This window comes from Thunnus maccoyii, chromosome 11, assembly GCF_910596095.1.
Source record: "Thunnus maccoyii chromosome 11, fThuMac1.1, whole genome shotgun sequence".
In the NCBI taxonomy this organism is placed as follows: domain Eukaryota; kingdom Metazoa; phylum Chordata; class Actinopteri; order Scombriformes; family Scombridae; genus Thunnus; species Thunnus maccoyii.
Window position 1 is genome coordinate 22,283,963 of NC_056543.1, and position 20,269 is coordinate 22,304,231.

General features: G+C 39.6%; 3 protein-coding genes across 8 annotated transcripts in view; 1 reads left to right on the forward strand and 2 right to left on the reverse strand.

Moving 5' to 3' along the window:
* inpp4aa (inositol polyphosphate-4-phosphatase type I Aa) overlaps positions 1 to 4,564 on the forward strand; it is a 28,007-nt gene extending 23,443 nt beyond the window's left edge. For 3 of the 5 annotated variants that reach the window (XM_042425776.1, XM_042425778.1, XM_042425777.1), the window contains one exon: positions 1,070 to 1,155. Coding sequence is in view for 2 of the 5 variants with exons in the window: in XM_042425780.1 (XP_042281714.1) it covers positions 401 to 462; positions 1,070 to 1,164; positions 1,329 to 1,516; positions 2,624 to 2,803; positions 2,880 to 2,991; positions 3,569 to 3,705; positions 3,841 to 4,188 (1,122 nt within the window). In the remaining 3 variants the exon portion in view is untranslated. Of the gene's footprint in view, positions 1 to 334; positions 463 to 1,069; positions 1,165 to 1,328; positions 1,517 to 2,623; positions 2,804 to 2,879; positions 2,992 to 3,568; positions 3,706 to 3,840 lie in introns of those variants that run through there. The other 2 variants (XM_042425780.1, XM_042425779.1) reach the window with 2 other exon arrangements.
* A 178-nt stretch (positions 4,565 to 4,742) lies between these two features.
* On the reverse strand, positions 4,743 to 8,115 carry LOC121906740 (cytochrome c oxidase assembly factor 5). The gene is made up of 3 exons (XM_042425782.1): positions 7,866 to 8,115; positions 6,010 to 6,093; positions 4,743 to 4,967 (listed from the first exon to the last, which is right to left on the reverse strand). The coding sequence occupies exons 1-3, from the start codon at positions 7,965 to 7,967 to the stop codon at positions 4,926 to 4,928; spliced, it is 228 nt and encodes a 75-aa protein (XP_042281716.1). The 5' UTR covers positions 7,968 to 8,115; the 3' UTR covers positions 4,743 to 4,925.
* A 254-nt stretch (positions 8,116 to 8,369) lies between these two features.
* mgat4a (alpha-1,3-mannosyl-glycoprotein 4-beta-N-acetylglucosaminyltransferase A) overlaps positions 8,370 to 20,269 on the reverse strand; it is a 37,181-nt gene continuing 25,281 nt past the window's right edge. For both annotated transcript variants that reach the window (XM_042425843.1, XM_042425842.1), the window contains 13 exons: positions 17,458 to 17,591; positions 17,303 to 17,349; positions 17,081 to 17,194; positions 15,949 to 16,024; positions 15,176 to 15,290; positions 13,792 to 13,922; positions 13,577 to 13,684; positions 13,417 to 13,491; positions 13,117 to 13,235; positions 11,881 to 11,959; positions 11,492 to 11,552; positions 10,931 to 11,043; positions 8,370 to 10,832 (listed from right to left, as the gene is read on the reverse strand). In XM_042425843.1, coding sequence (XP_042281777.1) covers positions 10,806 to 10,832; positions 10,931 to 11,043; positions 11,492 to 11,552; positions 11,881 to 11,959; positions 13,117 to 13,235; positions 13,417 to 13,491; positions 13,577 to 13,684; positions 13,792 to 13,922; positions 15,176 to 15,290; positions 15,949 to 16,024; positions 17,081 to 17,194; positions 17,303 to 17,349; positions 17,458 to 17,591 — 1,199 coding nt within the window. In that variant the 3' untranslated portion in view covers positions 8,370 to 10,805. The remainder of the gene's footprint in view (positions 10,833 to 10,930; positions 11,044 to 11,491; positions 11,553 to 11,880; positions 11,960 to 13,116; positions 13,236 to 13,416; positions 13,492 to 13,576; positions 13,685 to 13,791; positions 13,923 to 15,175; positions 15,291 to 15,948; positions 16,025 to 17,080; positions 17,195 to 17,302; positions 17,350 to 17,457; positions 17,592 to 20,269) is intronic.

Here is a 20,269-nt window from a genome sequence, read left to right on the forward strand (position 1 = left end):
TAAATGTGCACCGTCCACATATACATCATTAATATCTCAACATCTATTGGATCAAAATGGAGGCTCTGCCTTTTATTTACCCGTTGCCATGGTGAATTGTAGTCTCAGAGCTCCATTGATGTCTTATTTCATTCACCACACACACGCTTCAGTCAACATACTCAGAGTTGCTTGAACTGACCGATCAGCTGATCTGGAACCAACAACTCTTGAATTTCCCATCTTGGGGTTCAGGGTTAGACTCAGAGTTTGTTGAATCTGAAACAGACCCTTTATCAGATGCTTTAACACTATAAACAGTGTGAGCAGTGGAGTTTTCTGCTTCTCATTGCAGTTTGTGACGCACAGAAAAGATGACAGTCAGCTCTTTCCTCCTCCTCTCAGCTCTCCGTCCGTCTGCATGGCGGTGATGATCCGATGTGTTGTGGCAACATCTCACATTTTCAGCAGCTCTGTAGGAAGGTGAGAAGCTGCACGGTCACATTCAACCTTAAAAAACTAGTTTATAAATGTGACCTTTGCTACATATTTATATTCTAGCTGTCGGCTGGATGTGTTGACCCCTATCGAAAGACGTGTAAACTGATTTAACATGCTCAGAGCGTGCAGAAATGACAGAAATGTGTCTTGTAACTATACTTAAACATTCTCACATCGTGAGAAGAGTTCAAGATAAATAGTAGTCATTTCCTATAGTCATACAACATCTGTTCTCTCCTTATAAGAGGAGTTTTTGGAGGAATGTTTGGTGGCATGTACACTCAGAACTACTCAAGCTTTTCACCTATAGACCTAATCATTACATTCAGTGTTAGAAAAAACATTAAGACATACAAACACCAGAAATACACTTCTCTGTTAATACACTTTGAATATATTTTGCAAAGGACATTATCTGAGAAAGAGCTGAGAAGCAATGTCCCAACAGGTGGTGCGTTTATTCCTTCTACTTCTTACTCTCACTGGAGGAAGAAAATGGCCAACTTGAAGCAGATCTATTAATAATTTTTGCTTTCTATTGCATAACTCCTCCCATTCGGTCAACTCATAGAGTTCTTGTTTCTCAAAGGTTGTTTGCAGCTGACCGTCGTTGGTTCCAGTCTGTGAAAGGAAGAAGTCCTCCAGCCAGCGCACAGTACAGTTTGTCTCGTTCACACTCAACAGGTAGGTGAAAGGGTTTTCACTTTAAGTTCATTGTGTTAAATAACTAATAGGTGACTAACAAAGTTCAATGTAACAGATTAAAGTGTAAGTGAAGGAATTAAACACAAACCAAAGTGTTAGATGAACAGCCATGACAGCGCTAGAGTAACGTCTGTGCTCTGCAGGCTCCAGGATGAACAAGAAGCTGCTGGTGGATGTAGACTGTGGGGTGGACGATGCTCAAGCCATCATGTTGGCGCTGGCCGCCCCCAACGTGGAGCTCCTTGGCATCACCTGTGTGCATGGAAACACCACAGTGGAGAACGTGTGTAAGAACACACTGCGCATTCTGCAAGCCTGCAATAAACTGGAGGTGGGTGCTGTTATTTTATGATACTAACAAGAAGAATACTGTGTTTTTTTTACCAACTTGAATCAGTTTGCTCAAAAGTCAAGTGTAGCCTCACATTAATTGGAATTTACTGGCATCATGTGACATGTAAGAGTGCAGCTCATAAAACTGCCCAACAATGAGTTGTTGTTCCTCAAACCGCATGACTTGAGGCAGGAACAGGAAAGCCAGTATAGATCAGTTAGATTAAATGGACACGATTGAGTTAAATGAAAATATTTCATTTTTCAGTTATGTCATTTTACTACCAAAAGAAAGCGCAAGTGTTTTGGTCAGGCGCTCTGAATATTGGAAATCTCAAATCTATAAATTACATTTGCCTTTATTGAGGCAGATCAACAACAATCCCATTATATCAGTGCTTAAAAATGTATGTATAGTTCTTTAAATTGTTCAGTGAAAGCAGTTATTTGTACCTCATATGTTCCAGATTGGTTGAACATTTGTGGTCACTATAATTGTAGAGAAAATATTCACTTGCACCAAGTTCTATTTTCAAAACTCAACACAGGTTACCGTTCAGTTTCAGAACATCATAGTGGAATTAGGGAGTTTCTTTAAGTCTGTGGAGTAAAATTAATTATTATTTATAAATGATTTTTCTTTTGCTTCTGACATTCTTTTTGTTACGTCAGTGTTGAAGTTTTCCTAACTCATAGAATTTGTCACATCCTGACAAAATTCATTTAATCTTGTAGTGATTAAATGTCATTTTAAGTATATCATATTCATGTATCAGTATAAATCTATGATATAGTACTTTTAAAAAAAAATCAAATCTGTTAATTCAATTAATAAACTGTTCATAAATTAAATAACAATATGAGAATATGTTTGGTTAATTCAGTCAAGATTTTTCATCACATTGATTCAAAAATATTGTAAATTCAAATGTCTTTTCTCTGATGGTATATATCACCACATTGCCCAGCTCTCCATCAATGAAGCATAAATTGATTTAAAAAAAAAAACCTATTATAGGCTGAACAATAACAACAGCTTTACAATTTTTTTCCATGTGGTATGTTTACATGTTTAACCTGGTTTGCTCTTCTTTTCATGTGTAAGATTCCAGTGTTTAAAGGTGCTGCTAAGCCCATCCTCGGGAACTGCATTGATGCTGGTCACTTCCACGGGTTGGATGGGCTCGGAGACGCTCCTGACCCCAACGCTCCTGGTCTGGACCTGGTTCAGAAGGAAGGCGCCGTGTCAGCTATGATCAGGATTGTCAATGAGAACCCAGGGGAGGTGAGAGATGTGACGCAGTTGTAAGTGTGTGTGTTTATGCTTACTGTGTGTCTTAAGTCTGTGTGTCTGTCCCCAGGTATCTCTTGTTGCTACGGCACCCCTCACCAACCTGGCTTTGGCTGTGAGGATAGATCCCTCTCTACCCAGCAAACTCCGAGGGCTCTACATCATGGGAGGCAACACTGAATGTCGGTAAACATCATCAACTTCTGGTGTCTTCGTGCTGCGTTTTTAGCAAAGGTCAGGAGTGCTGACAGTGTACAGTCCGCATGGACGAGACAAAAAATGGAGTCGAAGAAAAAAAGAAAAACATAATTTCCTGTTTTTTTTTACCAATCCACCTCCAACTGTTGACTGTTGTGTTGAAAACTCAAACTGGGTCCCATGGAATGACCGAATGGTGCTGTCATTCAACCTACTAGATATGAAACAAGTCAATTAATCAATTAATTAACAAGCAACTATAATAAGCAATATTACAATAAGCAACTATTTTGATAACGGATTAATTGTTTAGGTTATTTTTCAATGTTTTATGGACTGTTGGTCAGACAAAACAAGCAATTTGAGTCTGTCAGTATCACATTTTTCACTACTTTGTAGCATGAAACAGACAAAAAGATCAGTAAATTATCATATCAGTGCTTGTAAATGTAATCAGATTAAGAGTTATAGTCCTTCTATATGAAGTGTTATTATTCTGTCTACCTCTGTAATGGTGGAGTTCAGTGTGTAATCAGTGGTTTTCTGTGTTATGTTTTTCAGCTCGAGGGAACACCACAGTGTGCGCTGAGTTCAATTTTGCAGCAGATCCAGAGGCTGCGTACATTGTACTGAACGACTACCAGTGTCCCACCTACTTGGCCTGCTGGGAGTTTACCTGCCACAGCAAACTGTCCTGGGTAAGGCTGACTTTTATACATTTCAGCATATACACACAATAGATTCCCAATGCTTATTATACCATATAATGTTGCTGATAAGTAAATGCACCAACAACAACAACAACAAAAACAACATGTCTCCTGGTTTTACAGGAGTTCTGTGACGCCTGGTTGGCGCAGGACACGGATAAAGCTCGCTTCATGGCACAGATCTTCCAGCATAGCCTCGAGGCGTCACAAAGTGAGCGCCTCCAGGAAGTGTTCGTCGCTGGCACGGGTTTTGTTTCCTGTGACTCGTATGCCTTTGCAGCCGCTATAGACGATTCATTCATCATAGAAAGTGACCAGTATCCTGTTAGCGTAGAGCTGGTGGGCACGCACACCAGAGGTATGATGATAGTAGATACTGTGGGCCTCCTGAAGAAGACTCACAAGGCTTACATCATGAAGAAGGTGGATTTAGAGAAGTTCAAGCAGATGATGATGGCTGCTTTGAAATAGCAGCTGTGAAAGTACTGAGGAGCGACCACATCGTCACTCTGTTTTTCATTCTTGCTCCCGTCCATATATGTTACAAACGTTTTCTGTTGAATTACTGACAAAACTGACAATTGGTCATTTTTCTAAACTTTTTGTGTTTTTATTAATAATGTTGTAGGAGTAACAAGTAAACGATTGTGAAACGGTGCAACTGACTTCAAACGGTCACTTTACACTGACTAAAGGAGGCAAGACCAACACTGTACTCAGTTTGTACGATTAAGTATTAACGGCCATGAAGACTTTCAACTGTATGATGACGCCATCCTCAAAATGACCAGAAATCTTTTGTTTTAGAGATGTTTTTAAGCTCATTAAAATTTTAATAGAAACTCTTTATTTGCGTTTTATTTATTTTTTATTTCATTACAAGTGTTTGTTTTCCATAACACACCACACACACACACACACATTCATCCAGAATACCACAATGCATATTGATTTTTTTTCAGGAGATCAAAATGCTGGAAGCTCCACCAGTGACAGCTGCGGCTTTTTTCAGCACTGGTTGGTCATTTTTTTTGTGCGTCACCGTGCATTGTTCTTTAATATCTGGTAGTCCTTTACTACCTAATTTCTTGACACGTGTCCTTCACAGGAGAATGTGAAACTGCACAGACACCTGTGAGCGTTGTTCTTTGAAATCATAAGTAGTATATACAGTTTCTCATCCAAGATATGGCAGCCATGTTGATTCCTCAAAATCCTTTCCTTCCTCTGAATCTTGACCTTGTGTCCAGCTGTAAACAGAGGACAGACATTGGTCAGTCTTTACAGCAAAGCTTACAACACGACTCCAGTTGTATTTGTACGAGACAGATGGAACTGAAACAGCCTGAGTCATTTCTTTTCACTTTGGGTTTTACTGTCCAGTTATGAGCATGTCCAAGTGAAAGACACAAAGTTTTTAATTACAAGTGATATCATCACTTGTAATGTGTAAAATATAACCAGATAAAAGATAATTTCCAAATATTAAAAGTAAGGCTAAGGTTTAAAATACGTGTTAGAATTATTATACTGTATGTCTTTAGCACAGAGCTAGTATTTTAGGCTTTTTTGTCTGGTGATGAACAAAATATGTGATGTGATGCACATAAAAAAAGTTGTAAGACTGTTTCTGCTACTAAAGCGGAGAGGAGAGGGGATGAGAAAAGAAATTAATGTCTGATGAGATCCATCTAATCAAAATCTCTCATTTCTGATCACAGGAACTAATGAACTCTGTGTGGAATATTCTTCTAACAAAAGACAACAGAGGGTTTAACTTCATGTTATTCTGAGCTGCAGTGATGGAATAAGAATGTTAAAGAATCGACATTGTCAGGAATCCCTTCAGGAAAAAGAGATTTAGTTAAAAATGCAGCCATAATGCTAATTATGTATTTGATGTTGTAAAATATCCTTCGTTTGTTAGAAGCTCAGTTTAAAACCTCTTTACTGCACTATGTATGAAGTTGTATCTTTCATCTTCGCTTTTAGTGTCTAAAACTTTAATACAGTACTGTAGGTTACCACAGCGATCTACCGATCACCGTCAAGCCATCTTCGTGATAACAAAAAACCTGAGTAAAACCGAAGAAAGCTCACTTCATGGTACGAGCCCCAAGAAAGAGGAAGATAAAACATTACCATCCTATGTTCACTTCCACTTCCCACTAAATGTTTGCACATCAGTCTGTGATCAAAATGACTCTGTTTGAATTTCCAGCTCTACCTTTGGTGTATAATAAGCCAGTTTTTAATCCCTTTATGAATGCAATGTAATTACCAGTAACTTACCATTGACCTCTTGCACTCAAAGAACGATGTCTGCAGGGCTTTGCAGTGGCCTTCCTTCAAACACTGACTGGGCAGTTTTCCCTCCTGATAAATTAAGAAACCAGTTAGAACACTGGGCCAAAATGTGCATTTCATCCCACTTAGGAAGCAGCATGATGTGACCCCAGAGCCTGCATCAGTGGTCTCCAGTTCTGTCTGAACCAGGCACTGTTTGCAGAGACAACACAAGATGATTTTACTGATCAGTTCATCCGAAGAAGAGGAACTATGAACAGTGTTAGTTGACAGTTCTCTTAAAACAAGGACTAGCACTGGACAAAAAACAAATAAGCTTTCTGATCCAGTACAAGTTTTTTTTTTCTCACATCAATAATTTTATGAACACTGGCACAATCAGTTATGAGACATGATTGAGACAAAATGAGACATTCAGAAACTCTGATTGTGTCTCGCATTTTTATTGCAAAAACATACTGACTGGGGCTTTAGAATAAAAATCTGGGCTTCAGCAACTTAATGGGCATTCATAATTGCACATTTAATTTTTCTTTTGTGTTTAATGGTAAAAATGGTAAAATAAAGTAATGCATGGTGAAAATAAATGTCAGATATAGTAAAATCTACAGAGATAACTAAAATCTACCCCAGCAAGGCCTCTTGTAAAGGGCAGGGTGGCCACACATTTACAAGAGTTTTATACAGTTAACATTTACATTATATTTTGCTGAAATGTCCAGAGCCAGTCAGACCAGATTCTCTCTGGCGATACATCAAATTTAGCATAAATTAGATCCACCACGAAGCAGTACTACAGTTGGATTTTATATGTTAAGACCCCCAAGTGTAGGGGGCCACAGTACAGTGTATTTTGGCGACAGAGCATTAAAAGGAAAATTCCAGTTTATTTCAACTTGCAAAAATCATGTAAAACTCATGTTTATATGAAAAGATGTAAGAGGGTCAGCAGCATGCCCTGATATTGGCTGTTTTGTCCAATATACATCTTTTTGTGAATTGCTGGAATTGCAATAATGGAGTTGAGAGAGCAAAATTAGCACAACACATAGAGCCACAATGGTTGAAGTTAGCTCAGATTTGGGTGTAAGCAACAGTTGAGGGGAAAGTTAAGGGAAACAATGATATTTAGTGGCGGATTCTCTGTTTTCTCACCACTTACACAAAGTATTAAACATCGTAACAAAAGCCTTAACACTGTTTAAACCAACTAGCAGATATGTAAAACCTTTATTTTTCTTATGAACACACAAAAAAGGGCGATTTCACTGCTTTTATCTCCCGTTCAGACCACATTAGACCAGATCCAGATCAAAAGCCACTATACTTAGACTTGTCGAATCTTGATAATAATAATCTGAAACTGGATTTGACATTTCTAAGTGTAGTGGGGCTTTTTTGTTTTTAGTTTTAATTTAAACCTGGTCTAATGCTGTCTGGATGAAATAAATGATTGCAATGTTAAATTGCTGGTTTTTTTAACGGAGTGTGGTGTGACGTATAACGTGCAGGGCTGGTCATATTTATAACATCAGCACTCCGGCCTGCCAAATAAGAGGTTATGTGTCAAAATATAATTTTACTTCCTTATAGTATTTTCCATACTGCATATTGCTCTGTGGTTGAGGTTATGGCTCAGGTTCTGGTTACTGGTTTGACTGGTCAGGGGTTAGGACTAAACTTACTCCATGTGAAGGTTAGAGGAACCGGACTGCGACACAGGAGCTGCAATTGTATGTCTTCCCATGTTTGGTTTCTTAACTCTAAGATATTGTAGACGACTATTATCAAACCACAGCGCTGTGTTATATCAGATATCCATACATATGACGCCAACTTACCTTTACTACGCAGTCGTGCTGAAGGAGACATGCCTTGAAGTCTTCTCTCAGGCCGGCGCAGGCTCTGTGGTCTTCCTCTTTATCTTCGTAATATTTCGGCATTGTGAAGAATCCTCTTCAACGCCTACAATTATTTATTTATGAACCTACAGGTGCAGAAACCGGCTAGTTAACAGCGGTGACTTCAATGTTGTTATCAAACCTGTCGGCCATGTTTCAGAACCACGGCATGACGGGAAAACGGAAGAACATTGCGCAAAGAAGTGCATGCTGGGAGTGGTAGTTTTTCATGTTTGATTCATTTTGCTCTACATGTAGACAGATAATTGTTTATTTGCGAATAGTTTACCGGCTATGTCACATTAATATTCAGGTAATATTTGTGATGGATTTTCTTAACTTCCATTTTGTTCCTTCACAGCTGTTTTGAAATAAAATCTGGTGATGCAGGTGGCATGAGATATGCAAGTAAAACCAAACCTCAACACAAAAAATGGCAATGACTTCTAGCACCTTTTTTTCCATTTATTTCAAAGATGTCCATGAAAAATGATGTCAAAATCATCAGAGGCAGGCATACACGTGTACATGATGAAGGCACATGAACTGAGGGAGGAATGGGGTTGTCAAGCCAGGGAAGAGTTCCTTTTTTTGTTTTTTAGTCTCTCAGGGATCACATGACTGCTCATGCTGTTTTCATGCATTCAGTTTCCATTTGTGTGTAGATGTGGGACAAGGGTCAGAGGCCAATCCAGTTAACATTAGTGTAAGTGGCTCTCCCCATTCTTCAAGTGTCTCTTATTTTCTCCCAACTTCAAGAAAAAAAAAAAAACTTGATCAAGAGGCAGGGATCGAACCACTTCAGGTTTTTTCAAGTGCAGCTCTAGCATGGATAGTTTGATCAAGGGGTGAAGGAGCTTGCTCTGACCAAACAAAACACCACTAATAAGTTACGTACAAATATAAATGTGCATGTGAACAAGCATGATTAGGAACAATTTCTTCCAATCTCATAATCAATTCCAACAAAAGGCACTTCATTACCTCCTTCAATAAACCGCTGACATTTAAAAACAATGAGGTTTCACTTAAAAACAGCTTCCACTCAAAACATGTCAAGTGAATTTCAATAAACTATCAAGTGAGGCAGAAGAGCAAGAGTGAAGAGAGAGAAAGAGAGATGCTCATTGCTTTTTTCTAAATATATTTACAATCTGTGAAAGTACTACACAACCTAAACCACATCATACAACAAAAGGCTCACTCTGCCATGATCAGCAATCATCTGTCCAATCGAAAAACAGATATGTGATTGGACAAAATAAGTCATTAAGTGGATTAGGAGGAGTCTGTGAAATGAGCATCTAATATGAGAAGATGGAAAATTTAAGTACAATGATTAAGGGTGTGATGTAACAAAAAAAAAGTGAAAAAGCAGTGCAAAGCACACCGTTTCAGATGGTAATCTGGTACAAAAAGACCCTAGTTTACCACTTTAACTCAGCATAATATATTGTTCTTAACATCCAAACACTAACTGGACACTGTTATTTTCAGATTATTACTATATCCAGCAAACGTAGTGTAGGCAAAAGTGTGAGGGAACAGATTGGAAAAGTGTCACTGAGACATGTGAAGGGACTTGGATTTAAGGCACATTTCTCTAAATTTAACCCACAAGTACTCGAACAGAATCCATTCACAACTTTACTACAGTTCAGCTTTTAGCAGTGAAAATTGTTTTAGTTGCACATTGCTTGACTTCAAGTGGAGAGAAACTGGTACGCCGACTGAACCGAGCTACTTGCACCAGCAAATAAAGCAACTTCTAAAGTAGCTGTAATAATGAAAATAAAATGTACAATAGCATTTTACACAAACACACACACACACGCACACACACAAACAGTATGCAAATAAAACAGACTCTGAACTACCATAAACATCTCTTCATAGAATAAAAATATATTTAACCTCTTGTACAAATTAAAGATTTATTTCAAATAAATTAAGTCACCTTCATAGATCGTCATAGCTGTAATAATATATCAATATAACAATATATTCCTTCGGGAAAATGACGCCAAGGCAATGTCTGATTGGTTTTCTATAAATGGACACCGAGGTCATACACAGCTCGTCAGACAGGAGGTGAGATAGATATGGTGTCTTATTTTCTTAATGGATTGGGGTAGTTACCGAGGAATCTAGCCAGTGGTCAAAGTTGTCACCGACTGGCTTCAGGCAGGATTTTGGACTCATCCTGAGTCTGAGTTTCAGGACGAGTGGAATATTTAAGTGTGACCGACAATACTCTGGGAGTGAGAAAAACATTTTAGTTTTGGGCTGGTGTTGATCTGAAACTCCTTCATCTTTGTTGAGAACAGAGAGCAACTGGCCATTAGTGATGATTGAACATTCTTGATCATCACGGGCTGTGCTGTGGCGCTAGTGCAATGCCCCAGCGTGCCCAAAAGTGGCAGCATTGAGTAAAAGAGAGATTTGGCAGCATCGATACCAGTGGCCAGGTGACTGGTTCTCCCGAGATGTGATGATTTGTCCTCATTCATCCAAGTGTTTTCTGATTGTGTTCAAAGCTGCTGGACGACACAGTCACTTTGAGAGGCAGAGCTGGGAGTGGATTTCTTCAAACGCTCTGCTGTTGTTCTTTAGACAGTAGTATTCACATTCTCACAAATCAATTAAGAGCACACAAGTGAGGGAGGGATGCAAAAAGAAAGGGGGATATCGATCGATGAGAAGAAAAATAACAAGATACATTAGGAAGAGCCGGGACAGAGAGGTGGCGTTCCTCAGACGGCAACTCTAGTGGGCTCTAATGACTTCACTGCCGGTTGCTAGGTGCCAGAGGCCCTGCGTAAGCAGTCTAAGAGAATTTGGTCCCCCAGGGGCCATGATTCATGTTCCCCTCCACAACAGTCAGCCTGCTATCCTCTTTATATGTATCTGCAGGGAGAGAGCAGAGTGACACCTTGTTATTGGATAAATGCATCGGGAACAAGTAGTATTCAGAGTATGACTGGACAGGAGTATGATTTGCTTACTTCGCTGAGGATGGCCCACACAGCTGAGTCTTTGAGAACCGAGAGTCGAAGTGCCAGGACAGGATTGAAGGAAGGATCAACAGCCCCTTCTGCCGCACCCTTTTCAAACTGACCTGTGTGTTTGAACAAATACACATACAAAGCACACATAACATACATATTTGTATGGAGAGTACTATATCTTCACTAAATAAGAAAAAAGAAATGTAAAAGATAAAATGCAAGGTTGACTGAGTCACTGATGCACTTATTCAACATTTTTCGGCACATGGCCTTCATCAGGTTTTTAAAAAAAAATTAATCACAGCTATAAGGAACATTTGACAAAAAAGCTAAGAAACCAGACAATTAGAAAAGATGTTAGCAAATCAATAAAGAGGAAGTGATGAGAGAACAGAAGATTTCAGATGAGAGATGTGATTGACAACATAGCACACACTTTTATACACTGTCTATCACTCTGGGCTCCATCAGTGTATGTAATCTGATCACGATGTTTCAGTGTGATTGTATGAGCTCTCACACATGCTGCAGCACTAGGAGACTGTCAAATCTACTCACCGATCCTGTAAAAGCGGTCTTCAGTTCGCTTGTACTTCTCTTTGGTCTGCAGTCCAGTTTCCTAACATATGCACACAGTAAAAGGTTGAGTAAGATATGAGGCAAATAAAAATGTTAACGATTTCTCTTTTGAGCAGCAGTTGAACAGATGTGTTCATCTGTGCTCACGCTAGGAGTGTGGATCACAGTGTCAGAATGTATCGCCTCTGGCAGAGCAAACGATTCTGTCACGCTCACATTCCTGTCAATAATCAATACGCTGTGTCCCAGCAAGCGCTCAATGTAATCTAATCAGAACCGTTTGCACATCACACCATAGAAGGGTAACAGACTGCGTGTGTGTGTGTGTGTGTGTGTGTGTGTGTGTATGTGTGTGTGTACTTCCCTACCGAGACAGGCAGTATTTCCACTGTGGTGTTCTCGATCTTGTCTCCTGGGTGCTCCTGGTTACCACTGCGAAACAGGAACCTGCCAATCAAAACACACATCAATTTCAATATATTCATGCACTGATAAGCATTCCGGCACTTCTTCCCAAAACGGTAGCAACCACACAGATACACACACAGTCCATATAATCACTTGTGGACAAGAAGTAGGCACCAAAAAAGTAATAAATAGAAGTTTTATGGAGGTAATGAAATTCAAAAAATGGCTTAACTGTCAGTAAGATATAGCTGATGAAAAGTTTAAAGCTTATGTTTCTTTGATCTCATATTCAGGTCACAGCTATAGGTTTTTTTGAACATTAAAAAAAAACAGTATTTCTGCCTTTCTAGACAGTATAAAGCTGAGAACTGATCCTCGAGAAATCTATGTAGATTTCAAGGAATTTGGATTCCTTGATTTATACCTTTGGGGTTCAAGGTCAAGAAGATTCAAAGAAAAAACAAACCCCATGCCACCCTTACTTTATCTGAAATAGGATATTTTCACTGGAATTTGTGGTAGCACTGTATTTATCTCTATTAAATGCTAAGCAGCTAGAAGGAGAGCTGGAGACAGAGGCAGTGACAGATCATAAAGTATGCTGTACCATCTCGACCAACTGCTGATGAGATGTTGTCTCATCAGCAGGGTAAAAGAGCCTGAGCCTGTATAATTAGTGTAGCTCAAATGCAGACACAAAACACTTCAGAGCCAGACAGCGGAACACTAGATGGCAGCTTTCCCTCTCGCTGCCTCTTACTTTATGAGTGACTGACAGTGTGAGAACAGTCTTTCACACTTGTCGCTGTTCCAACTTTCTCTTTACAAGAGCAGATACCACAATTATGACACATCTCAGCATGACCAAATATTAACATCCTTTTTCAGGTCAGCTCCGATCTGAGCTGTCAGTCGCTGCTATGACCTCTCTTTGTGTTATATATACTGTCTTGCTCCATCTCTACTCAGCTCCACGGAGAGTAGGAGGCTGGCCTGAGAATGCTTATTTTAGAGCACTCTCATTAGCTTACCCTGTTCCCCTGAGACTCACACATACTGTAGCAGGCAGCAGGCGGAAACAAGTGAAAAGACTAGTGCATTGTCTGTATGTGCAAATGTTATGGTCGAAATAACAGTGAACACACTGGGCTGTGCTTTGCATTCTCACTATTTTATTAGCCGTCATTTACACTTACTTCTCTATGCTGACAGGTCTGTCAAATTTGAAGAGGATGTAGTCTCCTGCAGTAGGAGTGATGGCCCAGAAGAAGTCCTCTCCTAGGTACGTTTTCTCCAGCGTGTGACCCTGATATACCTGCGTGACACAAAACATACATTTATTTTTGTTTTCACTTTTATTTTCACGTGCTGCACTATCCCTAAAGAGACATATTTCACCTGCCGATACCCTGTGTAAATAATAGATGTTCCATACATAACTGTACAGTGTAGTAGAATCAGAGCAAATATGCTTTATGGGAGCTCTGGAGCGATACCTTCATTGAAGTGGAAACCTCAGCTGGGGGATTGACATGCATCTTGTGGAGCAGTGGCTTCAGGAAGTCTTTGTCCTACAGAAATAGACAAGACATTTCTACATGAGAGGCAGAATCAACTGCTATGGTAAATAAATTACTGTGAGGGTGTGAGACTCACTGTGAGTTTTTGGATCTTTCCAGCGAGAGAAGAATGGAGTCCCACGTGTTGAAATAAGGAGGGTCTGAACCGCACACGTAGGCTGGACTTCTGTCGCTCGCAGTGTTTCTGGAAAAGAGTAAAAAAAAAAAAAAAGGAGGAAAGATGAGAGCCATTCTCCTTACAAAGACAATCATATCCATACAGTACATACCCAACTACAGTACTGCACATACCGCATCTTTCTCAGGATTGCAGACTTTGACCCAGAGAATGTGGTCCAGCAGCCAGTCGATGGGCTTCTCCTTATAGAACATAAAGATGAACTCGACAATGAGGTTTAGGTCAGGAGCCTGGAACATTTTTCCTGTAGGAAAAAGAATAAAGAGAGTTTATTGAGGTTAATTGATCCTGCACAAAAGCTCATTAACAATCCATTATTTGCAGAGATGATTAAACCATGACTAGACCTGAGGGGACCTGTTGCTACATGTAAATAAGAAAGAGCACGATCAACTGGAATTAATACGACAAAGTAGCTCTCTCCTGTGGATGCTTTGTCTCTTCAAAATCAGAGACAACCTGTGAAAGATACAGGCTATATTTAAATTTGATTTCACAGCTAAAAAAAAAAAATGCGACTGGAATAAAATGATTGTAATTGTGTCAAGAAATGTGGTGAAAAAGGCTCTGCATTGTTCTGTGTTTCAAGATTTTGATACTTAGGACACACGTCCACAAAAGAAGAAAACAAGTGGTATTTTCTCACTTCACTGGAAGACAACAGAATATCAACAAATGTTTCCAACAGCAGAACATCCTCCCCTTGAGGGTGCCATTAATAAACTAAACTAAAAAAATCCACCTCTAAAACCCCACAAAAACAAAAACATGTCTTTCAGATGAATGATGAAAATAATAAATAGAAAAAGTTCAGAGAGAACGGAGCAAGAAAGGCTGCTTAGAGACAAACAACTTTCTAACTTTGTAATTCCAGTAACAATAGTTCATTTAAACTAAAATTAGGACTAGAGATAATTACAGTCTAGTCGCAGTTGGCTTTCAGTGATGACACCAGACTCATATAAATTTAAACTCAACTGTGTACAATTAAATTTAGATCTGTTTAGTAAAACTAAAAAAAAATAGCAATTTTAACCAGTTAGAATCCCATCTAACTGATAAATGGACTCTGAGAAGAGCCACCATTAATAGAGCCATGACTTTTGCACAGTCAATTGTACATACAATATTGTTCCTTTTTACTTGCACTAGAAATATACACATTCCTCATTACCATATTGTAGTTGTGTTCTTAATTTAGATTTGCTTTTCCCAGCCAAACCATATTTATTTGAAATGACCAACTCTCCAAATGGTAATCAATAAAATGTCCATCTTTTCTTCTACAGATCTACAAATCTTCCAATATGTGAATGCCTTGATAAGTGGAATGTAAAATGCTGAGTTAACAGAATGAGTTAATAATCACTTCAGATTGAACATTTATCCAGGAATGCCATTGGTTGGTTTTGCCATCAGCTGTCTATACTGATCTTGCTTCATTAGACAGACCAATACTGGATGCTGAATATTGATCAGGTGCTTAATGGACCGTACCGATGAAGCCCAGCTGAGAGAACTCCAGGATCATCCAGTCCTCTGACGAGAGCTGGAGGGCAAAGTTCTTCATAGTGGCAAAGTAGTTGGGCTTGGCCACAATGTCATCCTCCAACTAAAGGAAGAGAGGTACAGAAAGAACAAAATAAGCGACAGGAGAAAGCACTGTAAGAGTTGAGGTTTATTGTTAAAGGAGAGGGTGAGAAACAGGAGGGAGACTCTTCTATGTTGACAAAAGGGACAGCACTTTGAACTGAGCTAAGAAACACTGCTGTAGCTACACTAAACTAGAGTAGCTGTGTAGATGTCAGACCGAAAATACCTCTTCCCTCCAGGTAAGAGCAGAGAATGGAAATGACACACCCCTTACATTAGACAGAAAGATGGGAGATTGACAACACAGTTAAACCCAAACCATGAATGGCTGGTGTTAGAGTTCCAAATCTGCTCAGATTAGACATTTATACAAACATTCCCAAATTGGATGCATAGTTTAGCCAAAAAAAATAAAAGATAAGAACTTTAGAAGTCTAAGAGGATTAGACTGAGAATAAGTGGCTCTAGTCTGAAAACAATAACACTGGTTCTGATGAATGACTGCAACAACACACATTTGCACCAATTACTCACCATGTTTTAATTGGGAGTGACATGCCTCGAAGTATAAGTAAACTAGTGTTTGCCTTGTGACAGGTTTTAACTCCGATACGTGTGCATAACTGTCTCCAACAGGTTGCTATGGGAACATTTATTCATTCATTTAAAGGACATACCTGGACATAGTAAACCCCTTTGCTCACAGCGTACATCATGAGGAAGGAATAGTCCAGATTCTGCTTCGTTCGCCATCTAAACAAAACAAAAAACATCAACACATACATTTATGATAACTATATTTTATGATATCTCTGTATTTCAAAAGGTGTTTCAAAGTATTCAGACACACTGTTTCACATGCAAAAAAGCAAAACTGTGCAAATCACGTACTCCTCCTGTCCAACAGCAGACTTTATTTTAATCAATTATGAACCAATGCTGTCACACTGACTGTTTGATCTGAATGATCTGCCTTTGTTGCAGTCATGGCTGTCATGGCTGTTCACCAAGTGCTGCAGGTGATTATGATGCTACCACGGGGCAGGTGTGAGAGAGATATTACACTTTAATCACAGGTGAATAGATAACCCGAATATGAGGGCATGGAAATGCATTCAAAACTGAGCCAGGTGGTTTGAGTCGCTCTGCAGTTTCAGCTGTAGGAGAAAGTAATCAGGAGGTAATGAGCCTTCTATACCATTTACTTGGATGCATGCGCATACAAACACAAAAAGTGTCTGCTGAATATAATAACTTTTTTTTTAATGTTGAACACTAGCTACTTAGATTAACATTAGAGGCAACTGTGGAGGAAACAAACATCCACATACGCGCATTAAAAAGGAAAAAAAAAAAAAAAAAAGAAGCATCTTCAGGGCCTGAAGGCTGTTAGCTGAGTACATGAGTAGTCGGCACAAACTGCACCATAAACAGATTTCGGTTGAAGCCAGTTGTCAGCTGACTATACACAGGAGATAACTACAGAGGATGATAAGAGTGAGCTCTACAGAGAGAAAGAGATGGAGAGCGCTGCTGCTGATGACCTTGATCTGACTTTGAGAAATGCCTGTGGAATACTAAGTACCTAGGCAGCCTACCTAAAAGCTCTCGCTTGCTTGCTCCCTCCCTCTTTCCACCCCCCTGACTCATGCTTCTTCTTTTTCAATCCTCATCACAGCTCTCCTGCATAACTTCATGTCTCTCAGGCCTGGTATCTCCATGATCTCCTTAATGATTTTCTATCACATTTTGCCTAATTAAACAAGCGGTCAAGGTAACACAGATGTCACGCCTGACTGATTTTCTTACCTAACCCTCTCTTTGGAGTCTCCAAACGTCTCTTTGAGGTTGGTGAGGTCAGGGTAATAGGTGACGGGAGGAGAGATCACCTCCAGCAAACCTGAATTCAGCTCTGTAGAAAACCTGAAGGAAAAAAAAAAGAAAAAGATTGTCGGTGATGTCAGCGGTGTCACTTTTAATCATAGTGACAATTTGGTCCCTTGCAATGTTTCTATCAGGAAGTGCACTTACTCTTTCTCTAGGCCGGCAACCACACTGTGCACGTAGTCTACGTCAGTCTGCAGAGATTATTCCAGGAAGACAGAATTTCATATTTTTAGCATCATGTGGTTTATCGTACAGAAGCATCGTGTTATGACTCATACTGCATGAACCTGAGAGCTCACCTCCCCGACGAAAACAATAATGACACAGTCGAGTTTCTCCTCTGGTGACAGCTTGTCTATAAGTGAACGAAGCGTCTCTGACAGATATGACTTCACCTTCCGCTTCACTGTGGGGATCCCCATCACCATGGTAACTGGGGAGAAGAGTGTGAGGTGAGTACAGAGAGCGTCGGTGGCTGCAGGGGTGGCTGTTGTTAATCAATTGGATCCAAAAGCAAATCATCTTTGCTGTTTGACAGTGACAGATTAAGTCGGCCTAAATCCAGAAGAACAGAAATTCATGCCCAGACTAACAGATGGCAGTGGGAAGGATGACTAATGGAGGTAGTTTGTAATGCATCTGCACTAATGTGCTGCATGTTTTAAAAGAAAAGTGCCTTCATACAACAATCTAACACTCTGGTTAATGTAATTTATAACAAAACACACTGCAGGCAATATAGAGGCAGCAGTGATTGATGTAACAAAAATTTATGCTGCTTAGCGTTTACTCAACATCATCATTTACTTAGAGATCTGCAAAGTGCTGCTAAATTATTTTATGAGCTTGTCCTATCAACTAAATAAACAGACCTGGACTGGCCAGAGGCACCAACAGCGGTCATAAAAAAAAAAAAAAAAAGCGAGAATTGCAGGGAGTTCTAATTTAATAACATACAATATTTCCTAATTGCTTTACTGAATTAACTGATAAACCCTGAATCTATAACAATTACCAGATCTTATACGCAAGTCTTCAAAAAACAAAAATCCCAAAACTATGTATAACAAAGAAACATCGCATCGCAGTTGTATGCCTGCCAACCAGTCAAGTTGCAGATTAAATCCATGTCTGTCCAGACTCATAATTAATATACATATACATATAATATACATACATAATTTGTAGTGAAGGCTTTGAAGGAATTTAATAAAAGGTATTAAGTGTGTTTTCCTTGTATGTGTTCACATGCTTGGCCAATAAAGCTGATTCTGATAGAACACAAAGTTGTAGCCTTGACAGTAGACAATGCTTCAGATATGGATGTTGCTCCTTTTGGATATAAAATGTCATCACTACATCGTTTTATCCTATTACACATTTGTGTGAAACTTGAACTTCATAATTAGCGTATGAATTCTTGGGTTATGGCCAAAAATGTGTTTTGTTGAGGTCACAGTGGACTTTAACCTTTGAACACCAGATTCTAAGAAGTTCATGCTTGAGTCCAAGCGGACGTTTGTGCCAAATTTGAAGAAATTCCCTTGTGGCGTTCCTAAGATATTGCGTTCACAAGAATAGGACAGACAACCCAAAAACATAATGCGGCCACAGTTGTCACTGGCACAGAGGCATAAAAACATGAAAAGCTGAAACAGGTGATTATAACTGGATAAATGTCTAAGCCAGGGGTTTTCAAAGTCTGAGACTGTGGGCCTCTCCTCAGACAAAGCTTGGGAAAAGGCACCCCCTCATTCCCCCCTTAGTTTACTTGCTTAGTTTCGCTCAATTCCCAGATGCCTATGGGATCATGATTATGTTATTTGACCCCGTAGACACTCAACAATTGAGCCAGATAGCCTGAAATTGCTGTTAGACATACTTCAGACTATACCAAATACATAAAAAAGGTCTGTCTGAAGGCATTTATTTGTTTATGACTATGGGAAAGTGGGAAGAACAGTAAAATTCCCCAAAACTACTGTATCTCTAAACTGTCTCTTTAACCATATCACACACATTTAGGCTATTCAACGTGATCTCCTTTTGATAAATAATATAATAACTAATGTAATATTTTTTCACTTCTATTCACTCAGCCTCCCTTGAATCTGTTTGGAGCCCCCCTGGGGAGGCCCACCTTCCACTTTGAAAACCTCTGGTCTAAACAATTAGTAATCTGAATTGTCAAATAATTTTCTGTTGATCGGCAAAGCAATTATAAGAAAAGACACTAGAAGCAGACGTTACATTCAGCTGAGTTCAAGGAGAACAACAGTAAGACAAAGTGAGCGAGGGAAAGTGAGTGGCTATTGTCTTCTCCTTATTGTTTCTATTGTATGGAGAGATTCCCTGAAAAAGTACATCAGACTGGAAAAAGCAGACAGAAGGCCAGTCCATTTCACTTACAAGGATCACTTTCACTTGGGAGCGAGAGAGATAGAGAGAGAGATGGGAAAAGCGGAGAGTGTGCAGCAAGCCCACACTGGCGTGAAGGCAAAAGCGAGGATGTTTGAGTTATTGGGCTGGTTATCTGACACTGAATCAGTGTTTTTCACATGCTAAGGAAAATAAGTCAAGACAGCAGCATGAAATTGCTTAATTCACATGCTCTTCTCTTTTTCATGTTTCATCTACAAGAGGAAATATTGCATAAAATGTTCACAGAGAGGTGGAAAACAAGGTAAAGTTTTGTATTAATGGCAGTTGGAAACAACTTGCCCTGTGGGGACAACAATGATGTTTAAATGAGCCTGTTAGTGTGTGTGTGTGTGTGTGTGTGTGTGTGTGTGTGCGTGGTATAAAAGGGGGAAACATGCTGACTGAGCTGCTGTTGGGGCACAAGGGGCCTCAACAAAGGTACAAAAACAAACTTGAGGTGCAGAATGAGCGAGCAGCATAGCGGACTTGAGAAAGAGTGCAATTCGCTGGAGTGATCTGTGCAGCGTGGAGAATCTGTCCCAGTTTTGCTTTGTGTTCCTCACACTGAGCTCCGTGTCGTATAGCGACACCCACCACCAAGAAAGTAGGTCGAGGATGAAAGGAGAATGTGGGAGGAAGGAAAAAGAGACAGAGAGTGACAGAATAAGGGAGGGTGGCAGACAGTGAATG